General features: G+C 39.4%; 1 protein-coding gene across 6 annotated transcripts in view; it reads left to right on the forward strand.

The window, feature by feature from the left end:
• The window catches only part of PAM (peptidylglycine alpha-amidating monooxygenase), a 146,115-nt gene that overhangs the window by 72,203 nt on the left and 55,658 nt on the right, over positions 1-18,254 (forward strand). For all 6 annotated transcript variants that reach the window (XM_065860294.2, XM_065860297.2, XM_065860295.2 and 3 more), the window contains exons 4-7: positions 2,593-2,650; positions 11,769-11,856; positions 15,671-15,756; positions 17,284-17,367. In XM_065860294.2, coding sequence (XP_065716366.1) covers positions 2,593-2,650; positions 11,769-11,856; positions 15,671-15,756; positions 17,284-17,367 — 316 coding nt within the window. The remainder of the gene's footprint in view (positions 1-2,592; positions 2,651-11,768; positions 11,857-15,670; positions 15,757-17,283; positions 17,368-18,254) is intronic.

Below are 18,254 nucleotides of genomic sequence, written 5' to 3' on the forward strand. Positions count from 1 at the left end.
TGATCTCCAGAGGTCCCTGTGACAAAGAACACGGCAAAAAGATGCTTAGCTAGAACAGTTGCTTACTTGCATTTTAACACTGAGTCAGAGAGGCATGACTGAGTTCTATGACAGCTCACATAAATGAGTAGCACAATACCATTTTTATTTGTATTTTCCAGTTAACAGTCTTTGATTGAAAAAAGAAAGAGCCAGAAATACTAGTATATCTAGGTTTATAATAATCTTAGTAGGTGTTATGGCACGCATAATAAAATCTCAGCCACAGCGTCTGTGGTAAATCCTAATATTCTTTTCTTAACCAATTTATTCTTAATTGGGTACATGATACTTTGAAAAAAATGTGATTTCCTTATTTTTAGTCCACACTGTTTCTAATTTTGTGTTTAAAGACAAAGAATCTACTGTTTATTTTGGCTACAATGTAAAACTTTGCTGCCATTGACTTTCAAAGTTTGGGTATAAGGTTCTAAATGAAGGAGTTTTTAAAAGAAATATACTTCTGAACCCAGTTTAAATAGAAAATGTAGAATATTTCTTTTTCGGTTTCTACAAGGCTTTAATATGTTCCTATATAAATGCACATACCTAGAGTGCACAAAGGCATTCTTGTCAGTTGTATCAGCTGACCTTTGTTCATATGTCTCTCTTCTAGTAAAAAGACCCAAAATGGCTTATTCTCTGTGGACATCACTGCTTTGTCATTGCACCTGTCCTTCTGTCTCTGTTACATTTATTTGTTTACACCTATTTGCAGTGTCTTCTTTTAAGTTAGGTTTGATGTTTTCCATAGCAGGAATCTTATCTTCATCTGTTTAGTGCAGTCCTTATGAAAGGCAAAACCTGGTCAGATTTTGAGTTTTTGGGTGTAGTGAAAATCCTGTAGCTGACATCTTTCCTTTCTTAAACACCCTTAAAAGATGAAAGAATAGGTTTAAAATAGTCAGTATTGTAGCTATCAATCAATACCCACATTGCTGGCCTTTTAACCTAATCTCTATTACGTTTAAATAAACCATGACAATGAATTCATGTCTTGCAATAGTGATCTAGATATCGTACATCTTTGGCTAAATATCTCAGTGTAAAGAGGGTGATGTTTTTCCTAGATGATGCTTTTGTAGGACCTGCACTTCATCTAGCTGACAGAGATAAGACTGATTAAATTTTGTGTTCGTGTAGTTCACATGCATTTAGAAGTATAATTTTGTGTTGTTCCAATGATTTACTGACTCTTTTTTGATGTACAAATAAGAGCATTCCTTTCAACAGGATTGCCATTTTTAGGTTTTACTATTCTCAATGACTTTGTTTTATATTGCAAGTTCTTTCATAGTTATCTAATGTGCTTGTAGATGGAAAACCTGGATTTCTTTTTGGGGCCATTGCTCTGAGTTTCCTATGTTTGCATTGTCAATTGGTTCATATTTTAATCCGGGAATACTTCCAAGGCTTACATGCTGAGCATGTTAAATCAAAAGTCTTTCAGGCAACAAAAGCAACTGTAGCATTATGAAGAGGACATTCTTGGTAAATTTTAAGCCTACTATATCTTGTCCAAATTTTTCATCCAATTGCTCCAGGAAAATGTTAGGCCTTTACAATGCTTCAGTAAGGCAATCACATATCAAATTGTTTCATTTAAATTGATTGTGTTGTTTTTCTTTGTTTTAAAGGAGATATAATGTTAGATAGAATGTCCAGGAAAAAATATTGTCATTGATCATAACACAGTTAGATGCATGTTTGTAACAGAATTAAGTGCATGAATAAAAAGTAATTGTATTTCTATGATTGCTGCTACAATGGCACAGCACTTTAAAACTTTTTGGTATAGTTATATAAATTTGGAATAGAGTGAAATACTGCTAAGGCAGAAAACTATTTAGATATGAAGTCATAGAATCACACAATGTCTGAAGTTGGAAGGTTCCTGTAAAGATCATCAAGTCCAACTCCCTGCTCTTTGTAGGACTTCCTAAAATTAAATAATATGACTAAGAGCATTGTCCAGAGATGTGTTGAACTCTGGTGGGCTTGGTGCTCTGAGCGCTTGCCTGGGGAGCTTGTTCCAGTGAGTGACCGCCCTGTCAGTCAAGAACCATTTCATAATGTCCAGTCAAAACTCCCACTGATCCAGCTTCATTCCATTTCCTTGTCTCCTGTCACTGGTCACTAGAGAGAGAAGAGCAACACCTCCCCTTCCACACAAGCACCTTGATTCTTAGATTATAGTAAGTTTATAAATACTGAGTAAGTAGTGCATTCCAAGAACACAATGAATGAGAAGCTCAATAATTCTTTTCACTTTATGTAGCACACTCATTTATTCATGCTGTTTATTTGGACATCAAGAGAGTACTGTTACTGCCTCAGATTTTTACTGGGCTGGAAGGGGGTAGTGTTTGTTAACCACTCCAAATAAATTCAATGCTAAGGTTTATAAGTATATAGTTTTTTATGTATTATTTTGTTCAGTATTTCCATATTAATCTTCAGAAGGTGTACAGAATTTTGATGCTTATTTTTGTTATTTTCATTGTAAATACTCCCAATTTAAAAGGTAATTTCTGTTCTTTTGTCTTTTAATAGTCTGATACTTACCTCTGCATGTCAGTACCCCTCCCAGTGGATGATGAAGCCTATGTAGGTGAGTATTTGTTAACTGGAAGAACATAAGCAAGCCATTTTGAAGAACCACAGCATTTCCTTTTTTTTCTTTGACTCATATTGACTTATTGTTTGACTATCAGTTTCCAAAATGCATTCGTCATGGCTGATGGAGAAACAAACTTGAGAGTGCGACTTAGCCAAGATAAGGAATTGTATCTGGGAGAGATGCATGAGTGACAGTGGTTAAGGAGCTGCATGCAGATGCCTCTGGCAGTCAGTACCAAACAACCCCATTTGTAAAGTATTGGCTTTCTGTCTGTGGCTGGTTACTTAGTTCTGCTCCACTGAGCAGAACTGTTTATTTACCTGCTGATACAGGCTGTAAATCCTTTGTACTTACAGTCAGTATTGGCTGCAGTAAGATTTTATTATACTTTTCTGGGGTAAAAATAAAACATAAAAGAACAACAAAAACCCCAAACCAACCAACCCTCTCCCCACCCCCACTCCCCCCTTTTTTTTTTCTTAATGTCGTGGCAAGAATAGCATGGCAAACAAATAACAAGAAATACTGTGACAGTGTATGAATACTGAGAGCATACAGATCAGCAAAACACCACCATCTGTTCAGAAGGTCTTTGAAGTACTTTTAATTTAATTTTGCGTTGCTTGGGAACATACAATTGTTCAGGTAAACAGAAGGCTTTCTGGTTTGACTGAAGATAGTTTCACTATCAGATTGTGCTATAAACTGAAACAAAAGAAAACAATGAGAAGTAAAAATGTCTATATTTTTCTTCCTCTACTCTTTTGTTGCATTTTAGGATATCTGCACTTACTCTAAATATAGTGGGAATCCTATGTAGTTTTTGTTGTAATGTATTGTACTACTATTGTTCCATATAGATTTCCTTGCAGAAATCCTTCAGAAATAGAATATTTTGTTCAGATTTCCATGTTCTATTATAGTAACTAAAAAAAAAATTAGTCCATTTTCTTCAGTGCTTTTCTGTATATCTGTTTTGTAAATAAGTCAAAACCTGACCTGACATTTTGGCCTGACCCCAGAGAGAAAAATAAGCATAGAAGGGAGTGTTTATTGTCTGATAAACTATACTTGCTGTGCAGTGTGCAATAGACTCTTCTGCTTTCCAGTGGTTCGCAGAAAGGCATGCTACTAACCTGCTGCCAAAGCAATTTTTATGTAATGCTTCACTGAGTTGCAAAATTGCACATTTAGTTCTGTCATTTGGTGTTTACATTTGGTGTTTACATCTGTTAAAGCCATATAAACTTCTTTCAGTGGTGTATATGTTTAAAAGGACCTACTAAAAGTTAGCTTTAAACTGGTATTTATACAAAGTCTCAGTGTGAGTCATGCAAGGCAATCCATTTTCTGGGCAGAGAAACCATTCTAGTTGTCAGGTGCAGCTTTGAAGAGTGAGAGGAACTTGATGAGCAAATTTCAAATGAACAAAAAAGCAACCCCTACCCCCCGCACAAACAAACAAAACCCCAAACTCATTCCGTGACTATGAAGTTTTCCTATGATAGCATTGCCTACAACCTCTCAACCTCTTATATTTGAAAGCTTTGAGAATAAAACAAAATTACTTGGATTTTTTTTCTTTGTCCTTTCCACCAAAATGAGTAGGCACATAGACAGTCTTTAGCATGTGATTGGTTCCATCTCACTGCAGTAAAGTCATTCAGAAGTGTTTTCAGTGGAAAAGATTTATCAGATTGGAGTCTTCACAATCAACAGAAGTTACCTGATCCTTGAAAATACTAGACTCAAATGTAATCCAGTAAAGAACAGAAAGAATGCAACATGTAACACCTGAATAGCAGATTAAATCTTATTCTCAGGAAAGACATTTTTACAATACATATCATCATCTAAGAAACAAGGTGTTAAGTGGAGTTTTTCCTAAAGTATTTCTAAATACTCTTAAGTGCTGCAAAGCTAATCAGTAACTTATTTGCATGCATGTATTTTATGCTGCTTAAATCAGCATAGATTGACATACAGAAAATGAAATACTTATCAATACAATCTATCAATACAATCTAATTAATCACTACTACTACATATATATATACACACACATCCATACATATATACACAGGAGTAATTAATCAGTGGACCATCCTTTGAAAAGTTCATTAATTTCATTTTGTTATGACAGTCTCCCAGGGCAGGAAAAGTGGTATATCTGGTGCATCTCATGACCACAGTTTGTGGGTTAAAAACATCAACTTCAAAGAAGTTGTCAGGCACCACTCAAAGAAGCTAGCTCTGGTTTCATCATCACTGTCTTGATCTGAAAGACACTTATTAAACGCTGTTATTATGGCAATTCACATCATGCAGTTCAGTATTGAATATTTTCACCTAGAATCAAATCCCCTTGAGGTACACAACGAACTTCTCCATCCTTAAGCATCACCCACCAGGTGCTGCCAGGTCCCTGGGCAAAAACAATCCCACGAATGGGCTTGCCTTTGCCTGAGACAGGAGTAACCCAGACTGCCTTTCCTAACATATTTTTCATCTGTACTACAGGGGCTTTATCTCCTTCCACAGTACGAAGAATTTCTGATTGGGCAGGCCCGGCTCGATTGGTTGATCCCCTAGTGTTGACCAACCAAGTGGCTTTTGCTAAATGTGAATCCCAGTTTTTAAAGGTTCCACCACCAAGTGCCTTTAGTGTAGTTTTTAACAAACCATTGTACCTTTCAATTTTCCCAGAGGCTGGTGGATGATATAGAATATGAGATACCCACTCAATACCATGTTCTTTGGCCCAGTTGTCTATAATACTGTTTTTGAAATGAGTACCATTGTCTGATTCAATTCTTTCTGGCATAGCGTGTAACCAAAGGACTTGCTTTTCAAGGCCCAAGATAGTATTTTGGGCTGTAGCATGAGGTATGGCGTATGTTTCCACCATCCAGTGGTTGCTTCCACCATTGTAAGTACATAACGCTTACCTTGACGTGTTTGTGGAAGTGTAATATAATCAATCTGCCAAGCTTCTCCATACTTATACTTTAACCATCACCCCCCATACCATACCGTTTCGCTTGTTTGATTTCAGCGCAAGTTTCACATTCATGAATAACCTGTGAAATAGTGTCCATAGTTAAATCCACCCCTCGATCACGAGCCCATTTGTATGTTGCATCTCTACCTTGTTGCCGTGAAGCATCATGGGCCCACGGAGCTAGGAAAAGTTCACCTTTATGTTGCCAGTCCAAGTCCACCTCAGCTACTTTAATCTTAGCAGCTTGATCTGCTTGTTGGTTGTTTAAATGTTCCTCAGTGGCTCGACTTTTAGGCACATGAGCATCTACATGACGAACTTTCACAGGCAGGCTCTCTAGCTGAGCAGCAATGTCTTGCCACAGTGTGGCAGCCCAAATGGGTTTACCTCTGCGCTGCCAGTTGCTTTTCTTCCATTGCTGTAGCCACCCCCACAAGGCATTTGCTACCATCCATGAGTCAGTATAGAGATAGAGTATTGGCCACTTCTCTCATTCAGCAGTGTCCAAAGCCAGCTGGATGGCTTTTACTTCTGCAAATTGACTAGATTTACCTTGTCCTTCAGTGGCTTCTGTAACTTGTCATGTGAGACTCCACACAGCAGCTTTCCACCTTCGATGTTTACCTACAAGATGGCAGGATCCATCTGTGAACAGTGCATACTGCTTATCAGTCTCTGAAAGAGTATTATATGGTGGTGCTTCTTCAGCATGTGTTACTTCCTCCTCACCTGGAGACATCCCAAAGTCTTTACTTTCTGGACAGTCTGTAGTCACTTCTAAGATCCCTGGGCGATTGGGATTTCCAATTCAACCTTGTTGCATGATCAGTGCAACCCATTTACTCCATGTAACATCGGTTGCATGATGTGTAGAGGGAACCATCCCTTTGAACATCCAGCTCAGCACCGGCAGTCGAGATGCCAGGAGGAGCTGTGCTTCAGTACCGATCACTTCTGAAGCAGCTCGAACTCCTTCATATGCTCCTAGTATCTCCTTTTCAGTTGGAGTATAGCTGGCCTCAGATCCTTTGTATCCTCGACTCCAAAAACCTAGGGGTCGACCTCAGGTTTCTCCTGGTGCTTTCTGCCAGAGGCTCCAGGTAAGTCCATTATCTCCGGCTGCGGTGTAGAGCACATTTTTAACGTCTAGTCCAGTCCGAACCGGTCCGAGGGCCACCGCATGAGTTATCTCACGCTTAATTTGTTCAAAGGCTTGTCGTTGTTCAGGGCCCCACTCAAATTGGTGCTTTTTACGAGTCACTTGATAGAGAGGGCTCACAATGTGGCTGTAGTCAGGAATATGCATTCTCCAAAAACCTGCAATGCCCAAGAAAGCCTGTGTCTCCTTATTATTAGTAGGTGGAGACATTGCTGCAATTTTGTTGATCGTATCCATTGGGATCTGACGACGGCCATCTTGCCATTTTATTCCTAAAAACTGGATCTCTCGTGCAGGTCCCTTGACCTTGCTTCGTTTTATGGCAAAACCAGCATCCAAAAGAATCTGAATTATTCTCTCACCTTTCTCGAAGACTTCTTTCGCTGTGTCACCCCATACGATGATGTCGTCAATATATTGCAAGTGTTCTGGAGCTTTACCTTGTTCCAGCGTGGTCTGGATCAGTCCATGGCAGATGATAGGACTGTGTTTCCACCCCTGGGGCAAGCGATTCCGCATGTACTGGATGCCCCTCCAGGTGAAAGCAAACTGCGGTCTGCACTCTGCTGCTAAAGGAATAGAGAAAAATGCATTAGCAATGTCAATTGTAGCATAGCACTTGGCTGCCTTTGACTCCAGTTCGAATTGCAGTTCCAGCATGTTAGGCACAGCAGCACACATTAGTCTCCACTCATCAGTAGACTTACGCACTGGCCAAACTGGACTGTTACAAGGTGAGCGAGTCTTACTGATCACACCCTGGCTTTCCAGTTGACGGATCAACTTCTGGATAGGAATCAAAGAGTCTCAATTGGTGCGATATTGCCGGCGATGCACCATCGTGGTAGCAATTGGCACCTGCTGATCATCAACCATCAGCAGTCCTACAACAGAAGGATCATCTGAAAGACCAGGCAAATCAGACAGCTGTTCAATTTTCTCAGTGTCCACAGCTGCTATACCAAATGCCCACCTATACCCTTTTGGGTCCTCAAAATACCCTCTCCTGAGGTAGTCTATGCCAAGGATGCACGGAGCGTCTGGACCAGTCACAATGGGATGCTTTTGCCATTTTTTCCAGTTAGGCTAATTTCAGCCTCTACAACAGTCAGTTCCTGGGATCTCCCCCAGTCACTCCAACAATATTGATGGATTGCGTTCCTCTATAATTAGAAGGAATTATTGTGTATGGAGCACCAGTGTCCACTAAAGCTTTGTACTCCTGGGGTTGTGTTGTACCAGGCCATAGTATTTGTACAGTCCAATAAACTCTGTTATCCCTTTCCTCCACCTGGTTGGAGGCAGGGCACCTCTAATTTCTGTTTTGCACAGTCTCTGGGTGTGAATTAGAGGTTCCTTCAAGAGCATCAGAATCTCTTCTGCTCCTTTTGTAAACTGGAGCAGCCACCTTCCTAGAAGTTTTTCCTTTCATCTCACATACTCGTTCCTGAAGTTCTGATGTAGGTCTTCAATGCCACTTACCCATGTTTTCTCCCTGCTCATGTAGGAAGAACCACAGTGAACTCTTTTTGTGGGCTGCCTCTGTCCTCTCTCTCGAGATTGGAAACGCCTTCTCCCAATAGCTGAAACATAGGTTTGTACAGGTCGTGAATGGTACATGTCTTCTCTGAGTTCTTTATTTCTTGCAACAGCTTTTCGAACCGGTCATCAGATTTTTCACACAGTTTCTCCACAGCGGAGACACAAGCCCGTAGAGAACCAGCAAGGCTGTCCTCAAAGTACCAGAGCTGCTTAGTCACTTCAGTAATATTTTGTACACCTCCAGATGACCAGACCACTCCTGTCAATGACTTAGCATATGCAGGTGGTGCACTTTGTACAAATCTGCACCACAGAGGTCATGTACAATTGATTCTATCTGGGTCTGTCCCCTCTTGGCTGTTTGGTCCTAGATAGATGATCTCTCGCACAGCTAATTCTCTCAGGAACTGGATACCTCTCTCCATAGTATTCCATTTCCCTAACTTGGATATACAATCTTTCTTGTAGGGAAATCTTACTTTCATAGCTGCCAGGAGTCGGGTCCAGAGGGTAGTGGCGTTAGACTCTCTTGAAATTGCCCTATCAATGGTGGAATCTTTTGACAGAGATCCCAGCTGCCTGGCTTCACCACTTTCTAACTCAATTGTTTCTGCCCCATTGTCCCAGCATCAGAGCAGCCAGGTTAAAATATTCTCGCCTTCACAACGACTAAAGTCCTTTCGCAGATCTCTCAGCTCACCTGGAGAAAAGGACCGAGTGGTGGTCACTTCATCTCCTCCCTGCACTGATGATACCTCTTGGGTTGATGTTGGCCCTGTGGCCCCTGTGCCATCACCTTGCTGCATGGGTAGTCTTTCTAGTGACTTTCTTACAACCAGCAACTGATGCTGATATGGGCTCACCATCATTTGATTCATTTCCAGAGTCTGAATGACTGTCACAGTGATTGCTGTGGTTACAGCAGCAACAGTGAGCAGTGTGTGAAGAAGGGGGGGCTGCCTTGTTAGCCTTTGAGGCTGGAGAAGTAACATTATCCGCAGCGACCTTGGCAGAGGAGCTCTGCGGAGGAGCTGTAGCTTCAGCCTGTGAAGCCGCGGTTGCGGGGGCAGTGGCTGCAGCAGCAGCTTTGGCTGTTTTGCCTTTTCTCAAGCAGCTAGGAGTGCTTTTTGCTAAAGCTTCCGAAGACGCACTGCAAATCTCAGGACTAAAAAGAGATGCAAACCTCCTATTGAACCTCATTTCTCTTAACAGTAACACAGACTGACACACATTCAGCAAACCAGATAACACCATCACAGTTCTATCAAAGCTCCAAGGATATTCAAAGCTCTCTAAAACGTCTGCAAACTGTCCTAGCAAAAACACAAAAGTATTGTTAGTCAGCCTTTCTAAAGATTCGCTCGACCAATTAGCAAACACAGCCATATTGCTCTCTTATCTCTCCGGTAGGCTTTTCAAGGTAAAGCAGAAACGAGTAGAAATTCATTAGCGGCTGCAGTATAATGAAATAAACCACTGCCAAACCACACAGTATCATCATAACCATCGTCCAGTTTCTTGTTGTTATATAATGAAAGCTTTGATTCAAAAAGAAGACCCAGCACAGATATGGGATCACCGAACACAATGTAGAAAATAACTGACACAACTTATGCCATAACATCTTTAAATCAATGTAATTCACTTTGCCTTAATACCACTAGATAATGTCCAAAGCAAACAGACGCACAAGTATCACAACTCTCTGAGCTGGCACCGTGCCAAGAAATTTGAAAGGTACGTCAGACCTGTAGAAAAGCCAAAAAGCTACAAATTTACCCCCTTAGCACTTTTCCTTGTATAAAAATATTTACTGAGTGATCTTCTTTTGTTGTTTTAAAATGTGAAGGCTGTTGACTAAGAATATAAGGCTTTCGTTTGGTATTTCTTAAGCCTTTGGTAGTGACAGGTAGTACATTTTAATTGTCGTCTATGCACTTTCATCATGCTGGCAAGTTTAGCACTTCTGAATTCGTATGTGGTACTCAAAAGTACCTTCCCAGGGCATGTGGGTGCATCTCTTACTTCCCAAACAAAGCCCTAAACTCTGGCGTGCTCATTTCCTTACAATCTGACTGCATGCCTTATGTGTTGAAGCTAGAATTTGACCTGCATACCTTAACTTTTGGCTGTTTTTCCTCACTTGCCACAACAAACCTGAGCTCCAAAAATAGGGCTAAAATCTATTTGTTTTCTTTTCCTTCATGAAACTGGGACAATAATCCACATTATTATTCACTTCAAGAACACTGCCTTAGCCACATGTTAAAATACTGAGTTCAGAGTGCAGATAAATCTGCAGTCTTTGGGAGGAGAACAGCATTTCAGTGGGTTACAGCTTCACCATCTGGTTATAATAAGACTCTTACAAGAGCTAAAAGACACTTACTTGAAGGTCTCTTGGTATCTATGTTTATGTAAGGGAAGGAGTGACTCAATTTTGGAATTCTTCTTAGGATAACAGGGTCCTCCAAGGTCCTTCTATATCTTATATGAAAAAAATTCCATTGCAATCCTTGCATCTGACATATCATTTCACTTGTAATAAAGCAAGTCACCCAGTGTAGCTTGCTTTATTTCTAGAAATGCCATCATTGTACTTTCATGGTTGGTGTTACAACAGTGTGACACTGGTAACCTTTTTCCTATATGAAACAGAATCACAAATATTTGAGAAACAAAACCAGTGTTTTGTTTATGGCATGGGATAAAGAAACAGGCATTTGAATGTTGAACATTCACCTTAGTCTAAGTTGCAAATAATGAGAAATATTTGGTCAATGAGATTTTGTTGACTTTGAACAAATCTTGTTTTCCATTCCAGAGGGTTTGACATATTAGTGAGAATAAATTATAATCCCCTCTTTGAACTATTGTCCAAAGAAAGTTGTAGCAAAAATGTAAACCAGATGGAATACTGGAAGAAGACATCACTTTAACTGATGCATAAGATGTCACTTGCTCTCAACTGTAGCTTACTGTTTGTTTGTGGTTTTGATGAGTAAGTACAAAAGAAGTAGAAAACTATTAAATCACAAATGTGAATTTTGAAGCTAGATTTACATTAGCCTGATTACAGTAAAATTTTGTGGTTTGAGATACATTCATATGTTTACTAAGTGTCATATTTAACTTCTGGGGAAAAGTAGAGCAGTTTAGAGTGGGAAATTCCAATTCCTTTTTTGTAATAAATAAGTGGGTTACAGTTTTTGCTTGGGAGACAGCATGTTGAATGGAAATTTAAGGAAAATTTGTAAGTGAAATGCAGAAGGTAATTAAATGAGTGAGGATATACAGACCTTGTTTCTAGTGTATTGCAGAGCAAAAAATGGCACAAAATGCTCTTCCTTGTGTAACTTATGGTGAGAGTAAGGGTAGCTTATTTGTTTTTCCATTGTGTTTTTCAGTTGACTTTAAGCCTCATGCCAGCATGGACACTGTCCATCATATGTTACTCTTTGGTTGTAATGAACCTTCTTCGACTGAAAATTACTGGTAAGAATTGCAGCTTGCTTCTGTTATTGTACCTACCTTTTCTTGTGTTAATTGCTTCCATATAAACCTTTTCCAGTGTTGCAATTCTTTTGTAAAATACAAAAATTTGGAAGGAAGAGGAAATCGGTAACATACTTTGGCCCTCTGGCTTTTCCAGTGAATTGATGCTATTCATGCAAATGCACCTGGCCTTCTGAAAGGCTGTCTAACAGTATAGGACCTGTGCTGGCTCTGCAGAGTAAAGCCTTTGCTGCAGTATGGTAGAATCTTTATCTAACAAATGCTAAAGAAGTGCACAGGTATTTCTCCATTCTTGAAATATCCAGGTCCTTCCACAAAAATAAAGTACGTTCCTAGTGCTCATTTGCTCAGGTTTTGCTCAGTACAGAAAAAAAAAACGTGTAAGTGCTGTTGTTTGTTGATCATAATTGGCGATAAAAATGTTTCAGCCACTATGACAAGTTTTACCTGAGCTGACAACCTGTGCTGAAATCGAAGTAGCATGCCTGAGCTGATTCATCAGAAGTTCAGGTTCTCCATAGATAATCAAGAATACACTTGAATGATTTAAAAGAAAACGATGAATTATTCAGAACTTCTGAGTCTCCTGGCAAGACAGATCTTGCACTGTCTCAAACCTGATACTGAAATGAGCTCCTATGAATTAGGTGATTCATAGACATAACCTTTTTTTAGAGGTCAGGTGAGGCAACTTTAAATCATTATCTAATCTAAACAAATGAATAAGTATATGTCGTACATCACCACCCAGTAACTGCGCCATCAGACTTGCTGCTTCAATTAAAAAGCAAGCATGGTTTTGGAAGCTTATGACATCAATAGTTCAGTAAAGATTGCAAACAGTGTCAAGTCTGGTTCAATGAAACACTTGTATTTCACTGCTTGGGGGACAATAAGAACAGCAGGAACACTTATGTTTCCATGTACCCTTTCTTACTGTTGTCATTGCCCTGGAATGTTCTGCACCATTCAACTCAAGAACTGAAAATAATAATTTTTCTTATTCAGTCACCTCAGTTGTCCTTTTTTACAAGTCCTGGTTAGATTCAGGGAGTATAATAGAGTATAACAGAGAAAGAAAGTAAAAAAAAAAAAAAAAAAAGTTGTTTGTTTTCCTAAGCAATGAAAATATCCAAAAAGAATAGCCAAATACTGGTCTTGCTGACATAATTAAATATGTTGCTTTCAGTCTAGGTAATCAATCAAAACCCCAATATCACTAAAAAAATCCCCAAACCACAAAAAACATGTCATGAGTTTACTCAAGATTTAGGAGAATGCTTTTGGAAAGTCCAGGAGTGTTTGCAATAAAACAAAGACCCAAGGAGCAGTCAGTAAGCTCCATTTCCATGCCTTCCACTCCTCCACACCCCCCTCAATTTTGACCAGAGTCAAAAAAAGTTGTTAGTACGATACTGGGTAGTATGCAGTTGAAGTCCATTTCTGTGCTACTCATTCTATTCAGAATCTCATGATATTTTGCATGTAAAGAACCTATGAATTTCAGTGATTTGTTAATGTTTTTTTTTAATTTGTTTGCAAATTTATACTTCTTTACTAGCTTCCTCCTTTTAAAATCTGTTTGTCAGTTATCTTAACTCCTCTTTGTAATCTCCTCTGGGTTGTTTTTTTTCCAGAAAACTTGATATTTCAAGATCAGTGTTGATGGCTAAATGAGGTGGTTGAGCATTTTTTAAGCAAAATGGAAGTGTCATGTGTGTATTTCATGTTTCTCCCCTGCAGTCTTCTTCCTCCATTGGCCAGTGTCTCAGGAGGAAAGACTGAAACAGCCTACATAGGTTGTTTTTTTTTTTTTTTTTACCTGTCTAATGTGGTCCTAAAAAATACTGTGGGTTAAACAAAGGGTAGCTGGCCCACAGCGTGGTGGTGAAGCTGTGACTGCTTGTGGTTTCTGTTGTTGTTGTTTCCCCTAATCAATCTCTCAACACATTTGTGAGCTGTGCAGTGCAATACCTGATTAGATCCCTGAAGTCTTTTGGTTTTTTTCAGATTGTAGCAGCTGAAAGCTGTGCAGCTTTTACCTGCAGCTGTATGAATTGTTCATCATGAAACATTTCACCCTGAAATAAGTTTTGCTTGTTCATTGGGGCATGTTTGAAGGGGGAGATGACCAAAGTAATGCTTGTGAAGGTCTAGAAATAGGTGTTATGAGCAAAATTAATGAAGAGGAAGAGGTGATTGGTAGTCTAGTGATTATGGCAATGCTTTCTGTCAGAAGAAAACACAGCAGCCATGTTGCAGTAAGGCTCTCTGGAATCACAGAAACACATAATGACTTGCAGAGGTGGTTTTCCCTACATGCCGGACAAACTGGTTATCCCAGGGAGCACAGCCTGGAAAGCATCACTGTCTTTTGTTTTGAAAGGCGGTACATATCTCTCAGGCATCTTGAACAAGAAATGTTACTGACCCTGCATCTGCTACAAGTCCTGGTCTGTATGCATTTGTACTTTTCATTACACTGTAGAGGATTCTATTTTTCCCAGTATTTAAGGTGACTGAAACCATGCTTTATGTGTACAAATGTTTTCCAAGGTCTCCTTTTACCAGTGCTAACAAACAGAGAAGGGGCTGTAGTATGTTGTTTTGGACGGAAACCTTGGCATAGGTATCAAACTTCATTGCATCTGACTTGTCTCAGTTGATGTAGTCTGAATAGTTTCAGGTTGAGGCTTTCTAAAAGTCATGCCTGTGTATACTGCACTCATGCAATGACTTGTGTGCTCTGGGCTCAGTGCCACGATGCTTTGCCACTGAAGAAGGTACAAATACACCCTGTAAATAACCTTTTTCTCTAACAGAGGACTGAGAGGGAGAAGTGGCTTCTAGGTGTGTGACTGGAAAGTTCCTCAGTGTCCCTTGTTTGTTTATCCGTGCATGTCATCCTTTAGTCTACACCCACATATAGCAGTCAGTGCCCTCTTGCTTGTAATCCAGGTACATCGTGCTGTCTATATGACTGTGTTTGATTGGCCTTTTACAGAATCGGTAGTGTCTGTGCCCTGAGTTTCTCAGTTCTTGCAGATTCAGGTATCTGTAGCTTAACAGTCCTTGGGAGTCTTTTGCACTCCACCTTTACTGTCACCTGCAAGGTGTTAGCTGCAGAGGCTGGGGACAACTCTAGAGTTCTCAGTTATTGTAAGTATTTGTGACCTGTTTGTGGTCTATAATTTGGTAAGCACTTCTTTCGACTTAAAGCACTGAACTTGTGTTAAGTACAGGGATGAGCACCTATTGGTTCTTATAGAGCTTCTGGTCACCTTTTTTTTGTAAATGATTTTTCAACGAATTTTAATTATCAATTGTGACTTAAGGCTTTGATGACTTTTTTCTGCTTTGTGCGCGAGTCCTGTCCCTCTGTGTAAATGTAGTAGCCATTGCAGGTTTGTGGCACTTGAGCTAAAAGTGCTAGGAATTTTCATGTGGTTCATTCTCACAAAAGTCGTGGGTCATTTTGGTTTGTTGGTTTGGTTTTTGTTTGTTTGTTTTTTAATCACTGGCTACTTGGCTGGCAAGGACTATCAGAAGTGTCTATGGGTTTGACCTTGTTTGTGTAACACTATCTTAAGGTAGAGGGAGGGAAAAAAAATGAGAAAGAGGGTCTGATGATATTTGGGAAAGCAATATATGTTAAAAGAACTGTGTTTAATCAAAATACATTCAAAAACATCTTCATGGTTTTGCATGTAATTCACCTGCCCTGTTCTGATTTCAGAGTTAAAAAATTATATTCAACTCTATTTCTGTTTGTTTTCTTTCTTCATATTTTTAGGGACTGTGATAAAGGAACATGCAAAGACAAATCTAACATTTTGTATGCCTGGGCAAGAAATGCTCCACCCACCAGGCTACCCAAAGGTATTGTGCCTTCAATGTGAAGTTCTTGTGTACAGGGCAATTGAGAGAAGAGGATGTGGAAGTAACCATCTGGCATATCTAGAAATCTCCTATAATATTTTTATTATGTCTAGTGGATGGAAACTGTATAAACATCAACATCATAAACTATGAATATATTATGCTAGCTGGCATACTTGTGAGTTTTTTGTCATCCTGTTTAGGATAACCATATGGGTTTCAGTAAGGGGAAAAAAGCTAAGAAAGAGATAACAGTCATAATATAATGTTTTATTTTTATATAGCATTTATCTTGCATTTCCTACTTTATGGTATTGGAAGGGTACTACTTATATAGAAAAAAGCTAAGAAAGAGATAACAGTCATAATATAATGTTTTATGTTTATATAGCATTAATCTTGCATTTCCTCCTTTATGTTATTGGAAGGGTACTACTTATATACCTTTCATAGCACACAAACTGCACTAATATATTTTTGTGTGTTTGGGAAAGCACAAACATGTTCAATCAGAACACTGACATTTTTCTGTGTACTAAGTATACTTGACAATTTAATGTGTGTTTCATTTCTTGATGCTTCGATGCAGTTGAGCAATATGTTTGTATACCCATTTTTTATATGATGTATGACTTTGCTAAATTCAATCAAAATATTTTAAGATACTTGGAGCGATATGTCTGGAACACAGTGAGAAGTGGTTCTTTCTAATAATCACTAAGGGTTCTAGAAGCATCTGCCATCTATATAGCCTCAGCCTGAAAATACCTTGAATTTTGTTTTTTATTTTTTTAAGTTATACTGCTTCTTTTTGTCACCAGGAGCAATGTGCAGTATAACAAGAGGTTGATTTTTAATAATCTGTTAACACGCTTATAATCACAAATGTTATTTTATTTGTTTATCAGAATGTCACGTTAAAAAAAATGTTGCTTGGGGGATTCTACATGAACATGGTGTTTCCTGTTAAACCCCAGCTAGTATTAATTCTCTTGTCCCTAGTCTGCCCATAAATACAAGGTTTGTGAGAAGGGTTCATAATGATATTACATCTGTGCACAGAGAGGCTGCAGTCCCATTTGTAAGTAGGCTTTGCAGTGGGCAGTGTTTAATCTAATGGAATTCACTGGCCGGATAGCAAGAAATTGCTTTCTCTGCTTCTTTTGAAGAGTGTTCATTGTAGAATCAGTTTAGAGAAATCCCTTTTGGTGATAGTAATATTTTGCAATGTCATTGTTTCATATTATTTCACGTTCCTCCATTTTCTTCAATACCTGTACTTACTTCTGTCAACAAGTAGCATAGCTTCATAATTTTCACAAGATGTTTTCTGGATACAGTATTAATTTACATCTCAAAATATTTTACTACAGATCTTTTAATTCTCAGTGTGTTCTTAGTAAGTCAGTGTTAATCAGTTTGTATAATTGATGGGATGAATGAGAAATGAAAGTTCTACCAAACTAGCAATAGTGAACCATCTTACATTTTATTGTTTCTGAAAACAATGCATTTTCCTTCTCTCAGGTGTTGGGTTCAGAGTTGGAGGAGAAACAGGTGGCAGATATTTTGTGCTCCAGGTACACTATGGGGATATTAGTGCATTTAGAGGTATGTATTTTGAATTTTGTTCTTTAGGTTATGACAGAGCATCAAAATATTTGCATTATTACATTATATCTAGCCTGTCCCCCCTTGCTCAAGCAGGCCTACCTACAGCCAGTTGCTCAGGACCATGTCCAGGTGAATGGAGACTCCACAACCTCTCTGGGCAACCTGTGCCAGTGCTCGGTCACCTTCACACTAAGAAAGTGATTCCTGATGTTCAGTTTCAGTTTGTACTCATTGCATCTGGCCCTGTCACTGGGCAACACTGAAAAGACCCTGACTCTGTCCTCTGTGCACCCTCCCTTCAGGTATTTTTGTACATGGATAAGATCCCCCCGATCCTTCTTCTTTCCAGGCTGAACAGTTCCACGTCTCTCAGCCTTTCCTCTTAGTCTGCCAGCAAACTTCTCCAGCATGGGTTCCTCTCTACAGGGCCACAGGTCCTTGCAGGAGCCTGCTGCAGCATGGGCTCTCCACAGGGTCGCAGCCTCCGTGGGGGATCCACCTCATGTCTGCAGATTTGTTTCTCTCACGTATTCTCACTCCTCTCTTTGGCTGTAATTACACAGGTTTTTTTTCCCCCCTTCTTAAATACATTAATCGCAGAGGTGCTACCACTGTTACTGATGGGCCCAGCCTTGGCAGGAGCAGGTCTGCGTTGGAGCTGGCTGGCACTGTCTCTGTTGGACATGCAGGAAGCTTCTGTCAGCTTCTCACAGAAACCACCCCTGTAACCATTGTGCTACCAAAACCTTGCCACACAAACCCAATACAGGAAAGCGCAAACTGAGTATGCCAACACTGTTTCAATGCAGCACATATGCAAATATGCACAACTGAAATTGAAAGAATTGATTTTCATGAGACAGTTCAGATGGACCAGTACAGCC

This window comes from Patagioenas fasciata, chromosome Z (assembly GCF_037038585.1).
Source record: "Patagioenas fasciata isolate bPatFas1 chromosome Z, bPatFas1.hap1, whole genome shotgun sequence".
In the NCBI taxonomy this organism is placed as follows: domain Eukaryota; kingdom Metazoa; phylum Chordata; class Aves; order Columbiformes; family Columbidae; genus Patagioenas; species Patagioenas fasciata.